General features: G+C 39.8%; 1 protein-coding gene across 1 annotated transcript in view; it reads right to left on the bottom strand.

The window, feature by feature from the left end:
- CSMD1 (CUB and Sushi multiple domains 1) overlaps positions 1-19,082 on the bottom strand; it is a 2,072,278-nt gene that overhangs the window by 204,743 nt on the left and 1,848,453 nt on the right. Inside the window, exon 37 of the mRNA XM_061404066.1 lies at positions 12,785-12,889. Within this exon, the coding sequence (XP_061260050.1) occupies positions 12,785-12,889 (105 nt within the window). The remainder of the gene's footprint in view (positions 1-12,784; positions 12,890-19,082) is intronic.

The raw sequence follows: 19,082 nt of genomic DNA on the forward strand, positions 1-19,082 counted from the left end.
CCACTAGGCCTCAACAATTTTGCTTGTCCATAATATTCATAAACTCAGTTCACCTAAATGATATAGTATTTAACGAAAGTGAACACACTCAGACACTAAATGATCTATAAAATCATAATGAGGGTTGTGAGTTTAAGTTCAGTCACTCAGTCATGTCTGACTGTTTGTGACTTCATGGACTACAGCATGCCTGGAGATTCTCAAACTCGTGTCCAACAAGTCAGTGATGTCTTCCAACCATCTCATCCTCTGTCGTCCCCTTTTCCTCCTGCCTTCAATCTTTCCCAGCATCAGAGTCAGTTCTTTGCATCAGGTGGCCAAAGTATTGGAGTCTCAGCTTCAGCATCAGTTCTTCCAATAAATAGTCAGGACTGATTTCCTTTAGGACTGACTGGCTTGATCTCCTTGCAGTCCAAGGGACTCTCTAGAGTCTTCTCCAACACCACAGTTCAAAAGCATCAATTCTTTGGACTCAGTTATCTTCATGGTGTAACTCTCACACGCATACATGACTACTGGAAAAACCATAGCTTTGACTGGATGGACCTTTGTTGGCAAAGTAACATCTCTGCTTTTTAATATGCTCTCTAGGTTGGTCATAGCTTTTCTTCCAAGGAACAAGTGTTTTTTTTTTTTTTTTTTCATTTCATGGCTTCAGTAACCATCTGCAGTGACTTTGGAGCCTAAGAAAGTAAAGTCTGTCACTGTTCACATTGTTTCTCCATCTATTTGGCATGGAGTTATGGTAGCGGATGCCATGGTCTTAGTTTTTTGAATGTTGAGTTTTAAGCCAGCTTTTTCACTCTCCTCTTTCACTTTCATCAAGAGGCTCTTCAGTCCTTCTTCACTTTCTACCCTAAGGGTGGTGTCATCTGCATATCTTAGGTTATTGATATTTCTCCTGGCAATCTTGATTCCAGCTTGTGCTTCATTCATCCAGCCCAGCATTTCACATGATGTACTCTGCATATAAGTTAAATAAGCAGGGTAACAATATGCAGCCTTTACGTACTCCTTTCCTGATATTGAACTAGTTTGTTGTTTCACATCCATTTCTAACTCTTTCTTCTTGACCTGCATACGGATTTCTCAGGAGGCAGGTAAGGTAGTCTGGTATTCCCATCTCTTGAAGAACTTTCCACAGTTTGTTGTGATCTACACAGTCAAAGGCTTTGGCATAATCAATAAAGCAGAAGTTGATGTTTTTCTGGAACTTTTTCTATGATCCATCAGATGTTGGGAATTTGATCTCTGGTTCCTCTGCCTTTTCTAAATCCAGCCTGAATATCTGGAAGCTCATGGTTCACATACTATTGAAGCCTGGCTTGGAGAATTTTAGAGGGTTGCTTGCTATTATAAATCAAGCTCTTTGCCATTCTCATAAAAATGTAGTCACACGGTAGTCTTCAACTGCAAATATCTCAATCAGTTTTTTTCATACATTTGTGTGCAACCCTGTACTGCAATTATCAAGGATTATGAGGAAAAATGGAGATGGAAATGGCAACCCACTCCAGTATTCTTGCCTGGGAAATCCAATGGACAGAAGAGCTTGGGGAGCTACAGTCCATGGGGTCACAAGGGTCAGACACAACTGAAGCAACTAAACCACCAAATTGAGAGGAAAAATACTGCTATAAATGAGAGGTACATTTGCAACAGACTCAGATAAGAAAATCGGCAATGCCAACAGCAAGTAATCCATAATTGAGCATAAAGTAATTAAAAAGGTCTACGTGACTTTCATTTGCAAAGTTTATTAGCGCCACACTTTTAAATAGTTTTTACTCATAAAATCATAAGATTCAATAAAAATCTAATGTTTTGAGTATTGATAAAAAATAACCATAAAAAATGTATTTGCTTTCTTTATTGTGGCTGCTAAGTTGCTTCAGTCATGTCCGAATCTGTGCAACCCCATAGACAGCAGCCCACCAGGCTCCGCCGTCCCTGGGATTCTCCAGGCAAGAACACTGGAGTGGGTTGCCATTTCCTTCTCCAATGCATGAAAATAAAAAGTGAAAGTGAAGTCACTCAGTCGTGTCCAACTCTTCATGACCCCACGGACTGCAGCCTACCAGGCTCCTCCATCCATGGTATTTTCCAGGCAAGAGTACTGCAGCGGGGTGCCATTGCCTTCTCCTGCTTTGTCTATTACTCCTCATTTGAAAATAACTGGATGTAATTTCAGAAATCTGACTATGAGTGGGATGGATGGACCCCATGGAGAAGTCAGTATTTTAAGTCACCATATCTTCGCAAAAAGTACTCAGATCAAATACACTTTCAAGGCCAGGCCCGAGGGCCTTATTTTGAGTTTGACCCAACTCTGCATCCATCAGCACTGCTGACTCCTCTGAGCCAGAGTACTAAACTGATGACTCCTGTGTCAATCACTTCTCCTGTGAGGATGCCCGCTCTCCTGTTGCTGTCCAGGTAGGTCTCTACTCAACAACCTAGTTGATCTGTTTGAAAAATAAGTCAGGTGATGTCACTTCCCTGACAGAAACCATTCAGTGTCTTCCAATTGTTTTCACAACAAAACCCTGGGCTGTGAGGTGGGGAACACTCTTCAACCAGCTCCTTCTTTCGCTCTTGTTACCTGCCTCTCCTTCAAGTGTTCTAAAGGCTCCCTCTGAGGTTGACATTTCTTCAGGAGTATAACAAGTGCTTTCCACCTGGGGTGCCCACTGATTGTTTCCTTTGGCTGCAATATGTTTCTGTAAGTTTCTTTGTGACTGAATGTTGGGTATTGTCTCATTCTTCCTTCAATAAATATTTTCAGTCTAAGAGCATTGCAGTTATTTGTACCTAAGAACTCTGTTCATTTGCGTCAAGGTTCTGAACACAATCTACAACCATCACAGTGCTTTCTTGTATATTATGCTCCCACAACTAAAATGTAAGTTCTGCATAAGCTGAGACCATACCTGGTTGCCCCATGACACCATCTACAGAGGTTGGAGGACAGAGCAGGCATACATGAAATGCTCCAACAATTGGGGATGGATACAGTGACACCTACCATTTATTTTAGGGGGACAAGAATAGGGAAGGGGGAAAATTATCACCAAAAGGAGATGGAATCACAGCAAATGTGGACACTCTATGAAAACCATTCAAAATGGAAAATAATCAAACACAAAAATAGTCTCAAATGAGACACAAGTAGGGGTATGCACCAACTGACAACTTGAGTTCCAAAATTACTGTGGACTCGGACAGGAGCCATGAAATTAAGAGATGCTTGTTCCTTGGAAGGAAAGTTATGAGAAACCTACACAGCACATTAAAAACCAGAGGCATCACTTTGCTGATAACAGTCCATGTAGTCAAAGCTGTAGTTTTTCCAGTAATCGTGTATAGATCTGAAAGTTGGACCTTCTTTATAGAAGGCTGAGTGCTGAAGAATTGATGCTTTAGAATTGTGGTTCTGAGCAGAAGACTCTTGAGAGATCCTTGGACTGCAAGGGGATCAAACCAGTCAATCTTAAAGGAAATCAATCCTGAATAGTCATTGGAAGGAGTGATGCTGAATCTGAAGCTCCAACAGTTCAGCCACCTTATGCAAAGAGCTGACTCATTGGAAAAGATCCTGATGTTGGGAAAGATTGAGGGCAGGAGGAGAAGGGCATGACAGAGGATAAGATAGTTATATAGCCTTGCTGTTCAGTGGACCTGAGTTTGAGCAAACTCTAGGAAATAGTCAAGGACAAGGAAGCCTGGCATTCTGCAGTCTATGGGGTTGTGAAGAGTCAGACATGGCTTAGAGACTGAACAACAATAACAATTTGAAAGCAAACTCCTTTTTGTGTAGGCAACTCTCCGAGTCACGGTCTGAACAAGTAGCAGCAGAATTTGTCCAATGATTGATGATTCTCTCAACAGCAACCAGAGACTAGCTGATAAATAGAGTTAATGATGAGACCCACCTCTGAAATCAGTGTGGGGACAGTAGGTGGTGGTCAGCAGAGCTTAAGATTAAGCTTCAGTTCTGTACACTCTACCCTTTCCTTCCCAAATCTGTTAATGCCTGAAATTCCAAAGACATATCCAGGGACAACTGGAAAACTGAATTTCAATCCCTTTATTTTAGAAGACATCCAACTAAACACCCCAGGGATTAAGTAATTAAATCACATCTTTCACTTAAATGTGATACTTAGTAAAATGCCAAAATATCACTGTTAGTAGGAAAGTTTTAATCAGTTACCAGATTTTTGTGTGTATTATTTTCAACCTCAAATAAAGTTAGGATTCTCCTGTCACCCAACAAAGGTCTGTTACTATTGAATGCCTAAAATAGTCCTGTAAGAGAGACCTCATGTTACCAGAAGGGGCTCTGGAGCTGTCTGGAGTGTTAGATAGAAGTCAGGATATGCAAGACTTTAAACTCGCCCATGGTTCCTGGTGCAAGGACCATGGCAGGAGATAAAGAAGACATGAATTGTCAATTGGTGCTAATGATATAAATTTTAACAGGAGGCAGGAGTTGAGAGGGTCTCCGAATATATGGATCAACAAATGATTAACATACAGTTAAATACAAAAATGGGCTTAAACTGACATGATTAAGAAGATCAACTTATTACATGACTGAACGGCATGGCTTACTGGACACCCACTCTGGTGGAGGTACAGAGCTGTCATCTCTGGGTGCACAGAATGAAATACTCATAGATGCACCCTGGGACATATGAGGTGCCATCCTGTGCAATGTGTCATTGGACTGTGATGTTTATTTACACTCACCATTCAAGTTGAGAAACTTTATTAGTATTTTTAACATAGTACTTACAAGTGCCGTTAATATATGTATTATTATAATCAGCTAAACCCCAAAACAAATTTTTTCATGTTTAAATAAATTTTTAAAATGTATTTTTTAAAATATAAATTTATTTTAATTGGAGGTTAATTAATGTGAAAAAAAATCTCCATTTGACTCTACCTTGTTAAAGATAAGCATTCATTTCAAACAAAGAAGGAGTCATTATTCTTACTTTTCCCTGAGTTTTTATTTTTTTCATAATAACAACAAATCACTAATTCCTTTTTTCCAAATAAATGTGCTACTACAATACTACTGTCTCTTTTTCTGTATCACATGAGGCTGTCATGGCCACAGCTTAGATGTTCCAGAGTCTGACCCATCTGTATATTGTCCTGTATCAAAGGGCCAGAGTCTGAGACATGGGAGATTAGCTTCCACATCGGAATACGTCCTCTGTTGGGCTACTGTTTAAAGAATAGCTAACTTTTCGGCTCTGTAGAACATTTGAAATTCACACTTCACAGTAGCTTCTCTATTTCATTTGCCTTCGAGGGGTCAAATATCATATCTCATAGACTCCAAAAATATTTTGTTAACTCCAATGGGTTTCCCAATAGTGAACATGAGAGGAAGAAGGTCTTTTGAGAAAGCTAGTACATAAAGAAAAGAAATTATTATGAAAATACTTCATAAATAGAATTATTTTGGTGCTGTTTAGACTCAGCGCCACATATTAGCACTAAAGAGGCTTGAATAATTGCAGTGGCCCTCACTGGAGGTCAAATACAGTCATTGGGTTTATGGCATTAACTTGGCATAGGTGCCACTAGATGAAGTCTTATATGGTTCCCTGTGGACCCAGAAATTATCTTCCAACTTAGCAAGATAGAGTGGTGAGTAAGCTCAGTCACAGTAGTGGGTCTAATTTAATAACCAAGGTGTTAGTAATGTGAAGTATGATCATTCAACAAGCACTGCCATCTGCACGAATCAGGATAAACAGTTTCTAATTCAAGCAATCTTTCAATGGAAAGTAATTCTCAACTAGATAAATTTATTCTAATAATATATTTATAATGTATATATTAAATTTAATTCTATATCATTTATCTGTAAATATCTCTGTACTTTTTCACAGCTATGAAGAAACCTATCTTACTAACTTAAAGTTATGTGTATTACATGCTTAGTTTATGAGACAGTAGCAGTGTGTGTGTCTTTATGTGCCATTCGGTTCAGTTCAGTTCAGTTGCCCAGTCATGTCCGACTCTTTGCGACCCCATGGACCACAGCACGCCAGGCCTCCCTGTCCATCACCAACTCCAAGAGTTTACCCAAACTCATGTCCATTGAGTTGGTGATGCCATCCAACCATCTCATCCTCTGTCATCTCCTTCTCCTCCTGCCTTCAATCTTTCCCAGCATCAGGGTCTTTGCAAATGAGTCAGCTCTTCGCATCAGGTAGCCAAAGTATTGGAGTTTCAGCTTCAACATCAGTCCTCTCAGTGAACATTTAGGACTGATCTCCTTTAGGATGAACTGGTTAGATCTTGCAGTCCAAGAGACTCTCAAGGGTCTTCTCCAACACCACAGTTCAAAAGCATCAATTCCTCGGTGCTCAGCTTTCTTTACAGTCCAACTCTCACATCTATACGTGACTACTGGAAAAACCATAGCCTTAACTGTGTGCCATTAGGAGGTATTTTTTGGTTTTTGTTGTTAAACAAGAAAGGATAAAGAATGTGCATTAGATAGACAGATTATATTTATAGATAGATGATTTTGTTTAAATCTGGTCATTCTAGAAAAACTTCTTCATGGTCAATCTAAATAAATAATTTGAGTACTCGTCTATTCCCTGGTGGCTCAGACGGTAAAGCGTCTGCCTACAATGAGGGAGACCCGAGTTCGATCCTTGGGTTGGGAAGATCCCTAGAGAACGAAATGGCAACCCACTCCAGTATTCTTGTCTGGAAAAATCCCATGGACGGAGAGGCCTGGTTGGCTACTGTCCATGGGGTTGCCAAGATTTGGACACGACTGAGCAACTTCACTATCTATCTATCTATCCTTGAAGTAGAGCAATTTTAACACCCACAAAAGACTTCCATTTCTACCTTGGATATAGAAATATGTAAAATAAAGTCTCAAGTCCACTTTAACAGTGAGAAAATTTAAACTACAAAATCATAGCCATTGTTGAACTCATCGGGGAGCTGAGGTTTCAAGTACCTAGGTAACATCAGTTCCCAAGGATTAGTGCCTCCAAGGGGAGGCAGGGCACATGAACTGTCACTGTGATGGATCACAGGAGAGAAAGGACAGACTTCCAGAGGCAAGGATAGATTAGCTATCATCTTAGCAATGGCCAGTGCCCAGCATGGGTCTCCAGCTGCTCAGGGTCCCAGACAGAGGGAGGTTCTGCCCTTCTGTCCTTGCATCTCTGCCAAGTAATTAAGAGAAACACTGGGGGCCTGGTAGAGCCTAGAATCAGCCTCTCCCTTACCAACCCTCACCACCACCAAATATCATTGTTTCTGTGGACAGGAGCATGGAATCCCATGCATTTCCCCACATCTTCCTCTTTCAGAAAAGAAAGTTCAACCACTTTCAGTAGCAAAAACCTGTTGTCTCCAGGGCACAAGAAGAGAGGTACTGCAGCTTGGAGAAAGTTATATAGAGAAAGTCTACATCTGGGGTGTAGTAGGAGAATCTGTGAGCTTAAGATCCTCTATTAGTACCAAGACCACGGTCTTCTGACACTAGGGGACAGTCAGGAAATTCCCTTCAAATACAAGCGATAGGTAGACGCTTACAACCTCAGGAGGGTGGGCAAGATTGCTGAGAACACCCCATCCCACCATGCATAGACTCTCAGGGTCTGACTTCGGCTGGGAGAGAACTACCTTGATACCAGTGTAAGCTTAACACGGAGTAACAAGCAGCAGCATCTACTACTGTGGAGATACAGAAGTCTGGAAAGATACCATCTCTTTGGGAAAGGCATTTAGGGAAGACTGATAGCTAAGGTTGGAGTAATGACTGAGAAAAAACCTCCAACTAGGACTTGGCAGTTGCAGCTCACCACTGAGGGATCTGATGCTCTGAAAGTAATCATAGCAACAACAGAACTCAAACCCACGGCAACTCCTGATTCGACAGGCTAACATAAGTGGTGCCCATTCCTAGCACAAATATTAATAGCATCACTGATTCAATGGACATGTGTTTGAGCAGACTTAGGGAGATAGTCAACAACAGAGGAGTCTGTCGTGCTGCAACCCATGGAATCACAGAGTCAGACACGACTTAGCAACTGAACAACAATAAATGGTGCGCATGTACTCATGGTGCCCATCTTTAATAAAGTATTCAAGAAAAAAAAAACACTTTGTCTAGAGATAAAGTGGTCAGTCTTTGCACAGTCATATAGTGGCATATTGGGCAGATACATCAAATATAAAAATGTGTTAAAACGCCTAGTGGACCAGATAGCATTCAGGAAGAGATGGAGAAATTATGGCAGAGAGACTAAGTATAAGAAAGTGGCAAGTGGAAATTCAAGGGGGAAAACACAATATCTGAGATGAATTATTTCAGTGGACTCATTAGCAGACTTAACATAGCCTAGGAAAGACTCAGAGAATCAAAGGTTAATAGCAACTACAAAAACTGGAGCACATACATAGAGTGTGAATAAAACAGAATTGCAACCAAGAATTGTGATACAATATCAACATGTCCAATAGACATGCGAATGGAGTTGCCCCAAAAAAACAGGAAAGGAGAATGGGGGAAAGAAACATTTGTAATGATAATGGTCAAGACTTTTTTCATAAATATTATAATGGAAGACATTAAACCTTAGATCCAAGAATGTAAGGGTCACTGAACAGGATGAATATCACGTGTGCATGCACATGTGCGTGTGCACACACACACCTAGACACACCACAGTCTATCTGATGAAAATAAAAGATAAAGAGAAATTTGTAAAGGAAGCCAGAAAACAGGGACAAACACATAGCCAGAAGAATCACACCTTACTTCTCATCACAAACTAAGCAACGAGAAGACCATGAAGTGGCGTATCTTACGTGTGCGTGTGCGTCACGTGCTAAGTTGCGTCTGCCTCTTTGTGACCCTGTGGACTGTAGCCCCCCAGGCTCCTCTGTCCATGGGATTCTCCCAGCAAGAATACTGGAGTGGGTTGCTATTTTCTCCTTCAAGGGCTCTTCCTGATGCAGGGATTGAACCTTTGTCTCCTGTACTGGTAGGCAGATTCTTTACCACTTAGCCACCAGAGGAGCCCTACTTTTTAACATACTGAAAAATGACTTCTGACCCAGATTTCCAAACCCAGCCAAAATATCTTTCAAAAAATGAAGGTAAAATGAAAAACAATAGCTGGGAAAATTCATTGTCAGCAGACCTGCCCTATAAGAAGAATTGAAGGAAGTTCTTTAGACAGAAAAAAATTAAATGAAAACTTGGATTCACCCCAAGAAAGAGCTTCATAGATGCTAAAAATAAGGTAAATATAAAACATTTATTTTCTTATTTTATTCACTATGAAAGATAAATATTTAAAGCAAAAAAGTAGAAAAATATTTGTAGGTTTTATAATATGCAGCTTAAAAACTTGTACTTCTAATTTCTTCTATCCATCCTTCATGTTATTGTTATTTTACATTTTATTTTTGCAAAAACAACAATAACATGAGGGATGGATAGAAGAAATTAGAAGTACAAGTTTATAAGTTTCACTAGACACAAAGTGAAATAATATTATTTGAAGGTAAGATGGGTTATATTAAAGAATATATTTTAAACTTGTCTAGAGAGACCCTTAACGTTTTTAAGACTTTTCTCTAATAAGACCATAGTGGAGATAAATTGGAACTTAAATAAAAGATTCAATTAAACAAAACGCTATCAGAAAAAGAAGGAAAAAAATCAATAAAATACAAATAGTATCAATAGCAACACTCCATCAGGGTTTGGGTGTTTAATCTTATTTGTCCTCTTCCCACCAAATTTCAAATAAAAGTGTTTGCTTTTTGTTTGAAAAATTCCTGTCAGTGTTCATTTGGAATTATGGACTGTTATGATTAACAGGGGGTTTCTCTGTTGGCTCAGTGGTAAAGAATCTGCCTGCACTGCAGGAGCTGCAGGAGACTTGGGTTCAATCTGTGGGTTGGGAAGATCCCCTAGAGAAGGAAATGGCAACCTGCTCCATGATTCTTGCCTGGAGAATCCCATGGATAGAAGAGCCTGGCGGGCAAAGGTTCATAGGGTTTCAAAGAGTTGACACGACTAAAGTGACGTGCACACATGCACCTAATTAACAGTATCTGGCCTTCATTTCATGTGAGAAACTCACACTTCTCAGATGGAAGCAGAAATGGACTAGCTGTAACAGCTCAGGTTTCAGGATCGGACCACCTACATCTCTAAGATTGAGTCCCAAGCCCCTTTCTCTCCCACACACCATTCAGCTACTAGCGGCAGGCAGTATCTCCCTTAGTACAGAAGGGCGGTCTGTGTGCTCTTCCTGATTGGACGGTTGTGATTCTTGGGCAGGTGCTCATTTGTGATGAAACACATCTGTGTCTACATGTGTTCCTTCTGTAAGTCGTTAGCAGTCCGACTCTGACCTGAGCGGGCTGAACGCATGAGAGGCTCTGTTTCTTCTCCTTAAAGGCCTAGTGTTAGTCGCTCAGTCATGACTGACTCTTTAAGATCCCATGGGCTGTTGCCCACCAGGCTCCTCTGTCCATAGGATTTCCCAGGCAAGAATACTGGGGTGAGTAGCCATTCCCTTCTCCATGGGATCTTCCTAACCCAGGTCTCCTGCATTGCAGGCAGATTCTTTACCATCTAAGCCACAGAGAAGACCTTTTAAAACCTAAGCATACCTCATGGAGTTGTTTTGAGGAGAATTGAATAAATAGCTGTAACACGTTTATGGCAGGACCAGGAACAGAGCTTGTTGCTGCTTTTACTCTTATTTCATGGGTATATATTTTAGTGAAAAATCTGAATTGAAAGATGTGCAGACTGGAAATACACAATTTAAGGTAGATGTAAAAATCTGTTAATGGATATATATGGCTAAGTCCCTTTGCTGTCCACCTGAAACTATCACAGCATTGTTAATCAGCTATATACTCCAGTACAAAATTTAAAACAAAATTAAAAAGAAAGGGCCAGAGAGCAAAAAAAAAATGTTAGAAGGTTATGAATATTAGACAATTTTCGACAACTTACTTCAACAATCCTTATGTTGTTTGATATTCACCTTAATAAGAGTAATTCTACAAACACTTTGTATAATCCAAATTTTACACTGACACATAGAGTTAGAACAGAGAAATGACTGCCTTGAAACACACAGAAGATAATGGCATGATCCTCAGAATACTATTAGTGTCCAAAAACAATGACTCAGTAAAGAAACTCAACAAAAGAAAACGTAGCATTCTGTGTGGCCAAGTAAAAAAATAAGTAGATTAAGTAATGAAACAAGGCCTTAGATCCTTGAACAAGATTAATTTCAGTGAGCAATACATTCATCTTTCTTTTAATAAATTTAATTGAGAATAAGATGAAATGCAGGTGATTACTATTAATATATTGTTGGAGCTGAGGTATGTGTGAGTCATGGATAATATTTCACGGTAATTGTAGACTAATTATTTCAGTAGCTCCTCTTTCTATAAGGAGGGAATGAAGAGTCAGAAGCCACAAGATCACTTTGAGAGGAAGAGATGGGCACATTGATCAAATCTAACGCTGCTAAAAATATTAGTGAATTTACTGACACTATCATAAATAAGGTTTATAGTTTCCTATCTACAGATGTTCACCATATGTATCAAAGTAGTGATTTTTCCAGACATATTCTACATAAATAACATCCACAGTATCATTTTATGCTGTCACTAATGCAGTCCCATTCAAATAAATTGGAATAAACTTGCATACAAATGCCGGTAATAAGTAAGGAAATTCAACCGGAATGCAAAACAGCCCTGTGGTTTGTGTCTGGTTCAGAATATTTATCATCAGCTGGAAATCTGGCCATTCAAATACATGCGTGCATTTACATCCCAGCAAACTGTTTATCTCAATTCAAAGGATCACTTATTAAAGCTTATCCATGTATTTGCTTATTTGCAACTGCTTATTAAACGAGATGAATATCAACATTAAGCATTTTTAGTGCTTGAAAACACGTCCTAAAATAAACTTCACTCTCATTGGAAATTCTGATTTCGCTTTTACAAGGTTTACCTGCATAATCAAACGTCAAAGTGGATTTGTGAATCTGACCTTTGTCATCCCATTTATCACACTATTAACTCAGTCTCACATCCATTTTTTAAAAGGTTAACATCTCCTTTGCGTTACCTTCTTCCAATTAAAATGAATAATACACAAATGTAGGCACTGAAGGGGCTGCTCTGTGCCGGTCCCATTCTAACAGCCTCTGAGACTAGAAATAGAAAGAGCTTATGACCATAATCTATTTGGAAATTATGACTTCTACATTTTTGGATCCTTATCTGAGTATTTTCTACCACTCACAAGAAAAACTAGCAATATTACCAATGGGTATTTTGAACTTTTTCTCTTTTTAACACAAACAGCCTGAAAGCAAAGCCAATGTTTTATCGAATTATTCCAGATCCTAACTTCTTCATTTCCCTATAAATTTTTCTTTCACAATATAATTATGTTATACAATATAATATAATAAGATACAGTTCAAATAACGATATATTATTATAGTATTATGATATAATTATGTAACAAAATATTATATTAATATTTATGTAATAACAATATAGTTCATAGAGATTGGTTTTGTAACACTCAACTACATGGAACTTCTAAACATAACTTTAGAACAAAATTTCTGTGTAATAAGGGCAGGGATCCATTTCCCCTTTAAGAAAATCACTCAGTGTCACAGGGAAAGCCAGATGCAGAGACAGGGGAGCTTACTTTTGTACTCCAGGTGGAAGCCAGCAGCGGCCACACTGATGTCTGACTGGAAGTGCAGGTAGAGCTGGTTGGATGTGCTATTGAGCAGCGCTGGCACCGTGGTACCTGCGGGAAGGGACACAGGCTGGGCTTTAATATCAGGCATGCATTCACTTCTCCCATTAGAAAATCATAAGAATATCACACTAAGTGCTGTAAGTCAGAGAAGGATATATATGCTATCACTTACATGTGCAATCTAAAGCAGAATACAAATGGATCTAATTACAAAATAGAAACAGACTCACAGATACAGAGAATACATTCAAGTTTCCCAAAGTAGAAAGGGAGGCAGGGAGGGATAAATTCAGAATTTGAGATTAGCAGATACACATTCATGTATAAAATAGACAAACAACAATGATAAACTGTTTAGCACAGGGAACTATATGCAGTAACTTATAGTAACCTGTGATAGAAAATAATCTGGAAAAATACACATTATTCAAGAGAATCACTTTGCTGTACACTGAAGCAAACACCATACTGTAAGTCAATTATATTTCCACAAAAAAGAAAACACTGAGGACATTTGTTTCGGTGTACAGATCCCCTTAGCTTGTCTGATCGTCACATATTTAATCCAAGTATTGGCTTTGATCATTACAGTTTGAGCTACTCTCTTTTTCCAGGCATGGTAAGAAGTTCCTTTTCTTTTTTTTCACTTTGAGATGGTTTTATTCCTTGCCTCCTGTACAATATTATGGACCTCTGTCCACTGCTCTTCAGGCACTCTGTTTACAAGATCCAATCCTTTGAATCTGTTCATCATCTCCACCGCATAACATAGAGGATTGATTTATCCTGTACCTAACTGGCCGAGTGGTTTTCCCCACTTTCTTTAGTTTAAGACTGAATTTAGATATGAGGGGCAGATGATCTGAGCCACAGTCAGCTCCAGGTCTTGTTTTTGCTGACTGTATACAGCTTCTCCATTTTCAGTTACAAAGAATGTAATCAATCTGATTTCAGTATTGACCATTTGATGATGTCTATGTGTAAAGCCATCTCCTGTGTTGTTGAAAAAGGGTGTTTGCTATCACCAGTGCATTCTTTTGGCAGAATTCTGTTAGCCTTTTCCCTGCTTTATTTTGTACCCTAAAGTCAAAAATGCCTGTTACTCCAGGTATCTCTTGACTTCCTACTTTTGCATTCTAATCCCCTATGATGAATGGAAAATAATTTTTTGGTATTAGTTTTAGGAGGTTTTCTAGGTCTTCATAGAACTGATCAATTTCAGCATCAGTGGTTGGGGCATAGACTTGGATTACTGTGATGTTGAATGGTTTGCCTTGGAAATGAACCGAGATCATTCTGTTATTTTTAAGTCTGTACCCAAGTATAGCATTTTGCACTCTTGTTGATTATGAGGGCTATTCATTTCTTCTATGGGATTCTTGCCCACAGTAGTAGATAAAATGTCATCTGAATTAAATCCACCCATTCTTATCCGTTTTAGTTCACTGATTCCTAAGATGTCCATTTTACTCTTGCCATCTCCTGCTTGACCATGTCCAGTTTACCTTGATTCATGGACCTAACATTCCAGGTTCCTATGCAAAACTGTTGTTTACAGCATCAGATTTTGCTTTCATCACCAGACAGATCCACAGCTGAGCACCGTTTTGCTTTGGCCCGGCCGTTTCGTTCTTTCTGGAGCTGTTAGCGGTTGTCCTCTGCTCTTCTCCAGTAGCACGTTGGGCACCTTCTGACCTGGGGGCTCATCTTTCGGCGTCATATCTTTTTGCCTTTTTATACAGTTCATAGGGTTCTCACAGCTAACATACTGGAGTGGTTTGCCATTCCCTCCTCCAGAGGTCTGTCATATTGTACAAGAGGCAGTGGATAAAACCATCCACCAAAAAAGAAATGCAAGAAGGCAAAGTGCTTGTCTGAGGAGGCTTTACAAATAGTGGAGGAAAGAAGAGAAGTGAAAGCAAAGGAGAAAGGGAAAGGTATACCCAACTAAATGCAGAGTTCCAGAGAATAACATGGAGAGACAAGGGGGCCTTCTCCAATGAACAATGCAAAAAAAAGAGGAAAACAACAGAAAGGGAAGACTAGAGATCTGTTCAAGAAAATTAGAAATCTCAAAGGAACATTTCATCCAAAGAGGGGCACAGTAAAGAACAGAAATGGTAAAGACCTAATAGAAGCAGAAGAGATCAAGAAAAGGTAGAAAGAATACACAGAAAAATTGTACAACAGTGATTTTAATGACCCAGATAACCACAATGGTGTTGTCTCTCACTCAGAGCCAGACATTCTGGAGTGTGAAGTGTGGGCCTTAGGAAGAACTGCTGCCAGTAAAGCTAGTGGAGGTGGTGGAATTTCAGCACATCTATTTAAAATCCTAAAAGATGAATTGTAAAAGTGTTGCACTTAATATGTTAGGAAATTTGGAAGACCCAGCAGTGGCCACAGGACTGGAAAAGGTCAATCCTCATCCCAATTCCCAATAAGGGCAGTACTAAAGAATGTTCAAACCACCAGACAATTGCACTCATCTCCTATGTTAGTAAGGTTATGCTAAAAATCCTCCAAGCTAGTCTTCAGCATTATGTGAACTGAGAACTTCCACGTTTCAGTGGGTTTAGAAAAGGTAGAAGAACCAGAGATCAAATTGCCAACATTCGCTGTATCCCAGAGAAAGCAAGGGAATTCCAGAAAAACATCTACCTCTGTTTCATTGACTGTGCTAAAGCCTTTGACTGTGTGGATCATAACAAACTGTGAAAAACTCTTGGAGAGATAGAAATACCAGGATATTTTATCTGTCTCCTGAGAAACCTGTATGCAGGTCAAAAGCAATAGAACTGGACATGGAAAATGGACTGGTTCAAAACTGGGAAAGGAGTGCATCAAGGCTGTGTATTGTCACCTAGCTTATTTAACTTATATGCAGAGTAAATCATGTGAAATGCCAGACTACAGACTAGATGAGGTGCAAGCTGGAATCAAGATTGCAGGGAGAAATATAAAAAACCTCAGATAGTAGATGATACCACTCTAATGGCAGAAGATGAAGAGGAACTAAATAGCGTCTTGGTGAGGGTGAAGGAGGAAAGTGAAAAGGCTGGCTTAAAACTCAATATTAAAAAACAAAACAAAACAAAACAAAAAAACAACCTAAGATCATGGCATCTAGTCCCATCACTTCATGGCAAATAGACGGGCAAAAGGTGGAATCAATGGCAAATTTCCTCTTCTTGGACTCTAAAATCACTGCAGATGGTGACTCCAGCCATGAAATTAGAAGATGACTCCTTCTTGGCAGGAAACTATGACAAACCTAAACAAGTGTGTTAAATAGCAAAGACAGCACTTGGTGACAAACGTCCATGTAGTCAAGGCTATGGTCTTTCCAGGAGTCATGTACAGATGAGAGAGCTGGACATAAAGAAGGAAGCCTGATGCTTTCGAACTGTGATGTTGAAGGCTCTTGAGAGTTCCTTGAACTGCAAGGAGATCCAACTAGTCCATCCTAAAGGAAAACAAGCCTGAATATTCATTGGAAAGACTGATGCTGAAGCTGAAGCTGCAATACTTTGGCCACCTGATGCAAAGAGCTGACTCACTGGAAAAGATCCTGATGCTGGAAAAGATTGAAGGCAGGAGGAGAAGGGAACAAGAGAAGATGAGATGGTTGAATGGCATCACTGACTCAATGGACATGAGTTTGAGCAAAGTCCAGGAGATGGTGAAGGATAGGGAAGCCTGGAGCGTTGCACTCCATGGGGTCACAAACAGACATGACTGAGCAACTGAACGACAACAAGAAGCTCCATATTTCATCTGCCCTCCTCAGACAGATGCAGCATGTCTTCATCGTATCAGTGAAAACACATATATTCTTATGCTTTACCATGCATTTGACTATTCACATTGCTTTTTTTTTTATCAATGTAACAATCTGCCTTTTTTTTTTCTGACTTGCCATGAACAAAGAAGGGTAAAGCCTCAACATGCAAGTCATATGGAAGTTGGGGAAACAGTTAGACTATAGATTTGATGTAATGTTATTCAGAAGAGGTTGCTTTTGATCATATATTCTCTTCTTTATCCCTGTGTGATTCATACTGAATAATGTTCCCTCTGAAATCTGCAAATGATTTCAATGAAACATATAAGGAAAGGAAAATGCAGGTTTATTTTATACAATGCTTCCTTTAATTAAAATGTTCTAGCTTGCATTGTAGCAACTGACAAGTAGGGAAATTTAGAGATGCTAAGGACAAGGGTGAAAACAGAGCCATGGTGCTGCAAGGTCCTGAGGAAAAGGAAATGTCCTTCAGCCAGACATTTAGAATGCATTACCAGAATGCATTATACTATGGGAAAGCAATAAGCTAGCCTAAGCCCCTTGTTACCCAAGGGGTACATGCTTGATATTCTACTGTATCCAAGTCATTTGCTGAATAAATACACATTTCCTATGTGTGAAGGAGCCATCTCTCAGGTAAAACTCCTCCCCATGGTGCAGGCAAATTCATGGATGATGATGATGCTAATGTATAAATATTATACATTATAGACATACATAGTATAAATACTATTTTAAATAACAAAATAAGGAAATAAGCTGGTGATTATCCAAGACAGATGAACAATGTTGCAAGGGCAAGATCCCCGGTTGCCCTTCACTTTCTACTCAAACAATTCTACGACCCTCAAACAGCTGTAAGCAAACCAATGACTCCAGGTAAGAATTGCATCCTGAGGACGTCTCATTAACCTTGGATTAGCATGTAGTCTTTCAGAAACTCTTTGGGTTTATAAAAGTTCACCCTCAGTTTGACAATATGCTGGGGCTAGTAATGTGTATACTGGCTGGGTCTTTGGATAATCAGTATACAAAGTATTACCTGACTGTTTTGGAAGAAGAACAGGCATAAATGGAGGACAAAAGAAAATACCAGGTACACTCTCTAATGACTGTGTGTGTGTCTTTGGAAGACGAATTTCCCACTTGAGATCTGGGGCCAGTGCCTCAAACCATTTTCCCTGAATATTCAGGTGGGGTTGTCTGTGGGAGGTGGAGTCGTTTCAGACCTGAACTGTGAGTATACAATTCACTATGAGACAATGTAAGCGTTTGCTGAATGATAAACAGAAAATGACTGCAGATTTAACCCCTTTGTTACTCAAACTTGGTTTGATGGATAAAGATAGATAGACAGAGAGGCAGACTTTTAAGAAACTGAGTCACGGAGAGGGAAAACATAAGCCTATCCCTATGGTCAGCAGACACACTTAAAGAGATCATTCTTTGAAACTAATTAATAGTTAACACTGCAGATGGAGGAAACCTGCAAGGTGAGGTGACCTTGCCTGTTTCAGAAAGTCTTCTGTCTGAGCATCACCTTTTCCCCATCTAGGCTGTACCAGAAGCAGCATGCTGTCTGCTCAGCAACGAACAGGGCACACCCGGGCACGTGGGGATGGACTTGTGAGGAGGAGGAAAGGGGGCCTGAAGGTCAGGGTGCTGCCTGCACCTGCTTGCTGGGCCAGCTCGACCCACCCCCACATCGAGACAAGAAGGAAACACCAAATAGAAACTCCAGTTTTAATCCACTTTCGTTCAAATTGTGTGATGCTTGCTGTCCTCTCATTCACCTTTTATTTCTGTATATTTTGGGTGATGCCTACACAAAGTACAAAGCTAATGTAATGTTACTACAATGATCTAACTCATCCAAAAAGTAAGTTCTTGTTACAGCATTTGTATAACTTTCTGCCTGGTTTTGCCTATGATTTCAGATAATCAGTGTATTTAACCGCCTCCAGCCCCCAGCCAAGTTGTTTCCACACGTGCGTTCTCAACACACACTTCTGACTTTTTGGCTTTCCTGACTATGTTGCAGCACAATTGGAAAAGTCACTTCCACTGCTGACTGTGACATAAACCAGTCCTGTTACTGAAAGCGCTTGAAGATGTTCCAATTCTGTGAAATCAAAATAACAGTCCAGTTCTTATGTGTGAGTCATGCATGCACTGTGTGTATGAAAGGGCTTAGTGGCTCATCACTGTCCCTCTAAACATTACTATTAATTGCAGCAACTATACTGATGAATGACGGTCCTGTCTGTACTTCCGTACTTCTAAATATAATCATTTGTTTTCCTAAACAGATGCTGGGTTTCGGCGCCCGGGGCGCATAAGTGATGCGCACCTGCTGTGGCCAATGCCCACCCCTTGCAGCGGCATCCGCCTGGGACTCTGCTCAGAATGGGCGCACAGAAGAAGCGTATTCCCCCG

This window comes from Bos javanicus, chromosome 27 (assembly GCF_032452875.1).
Source record: "Bos javanicus breed banteng chromosome 27, ARS-OSU_banteng_1.0, whole genome shotgun sequence".
In the NCBI taxonomy this organism is placed as follows: domain Eukaryota; kingdom Metazoa; phylum Chordata; class Mammalia; order Artiodactyla; family Bovidae; genus Bos; species Bos javanicus.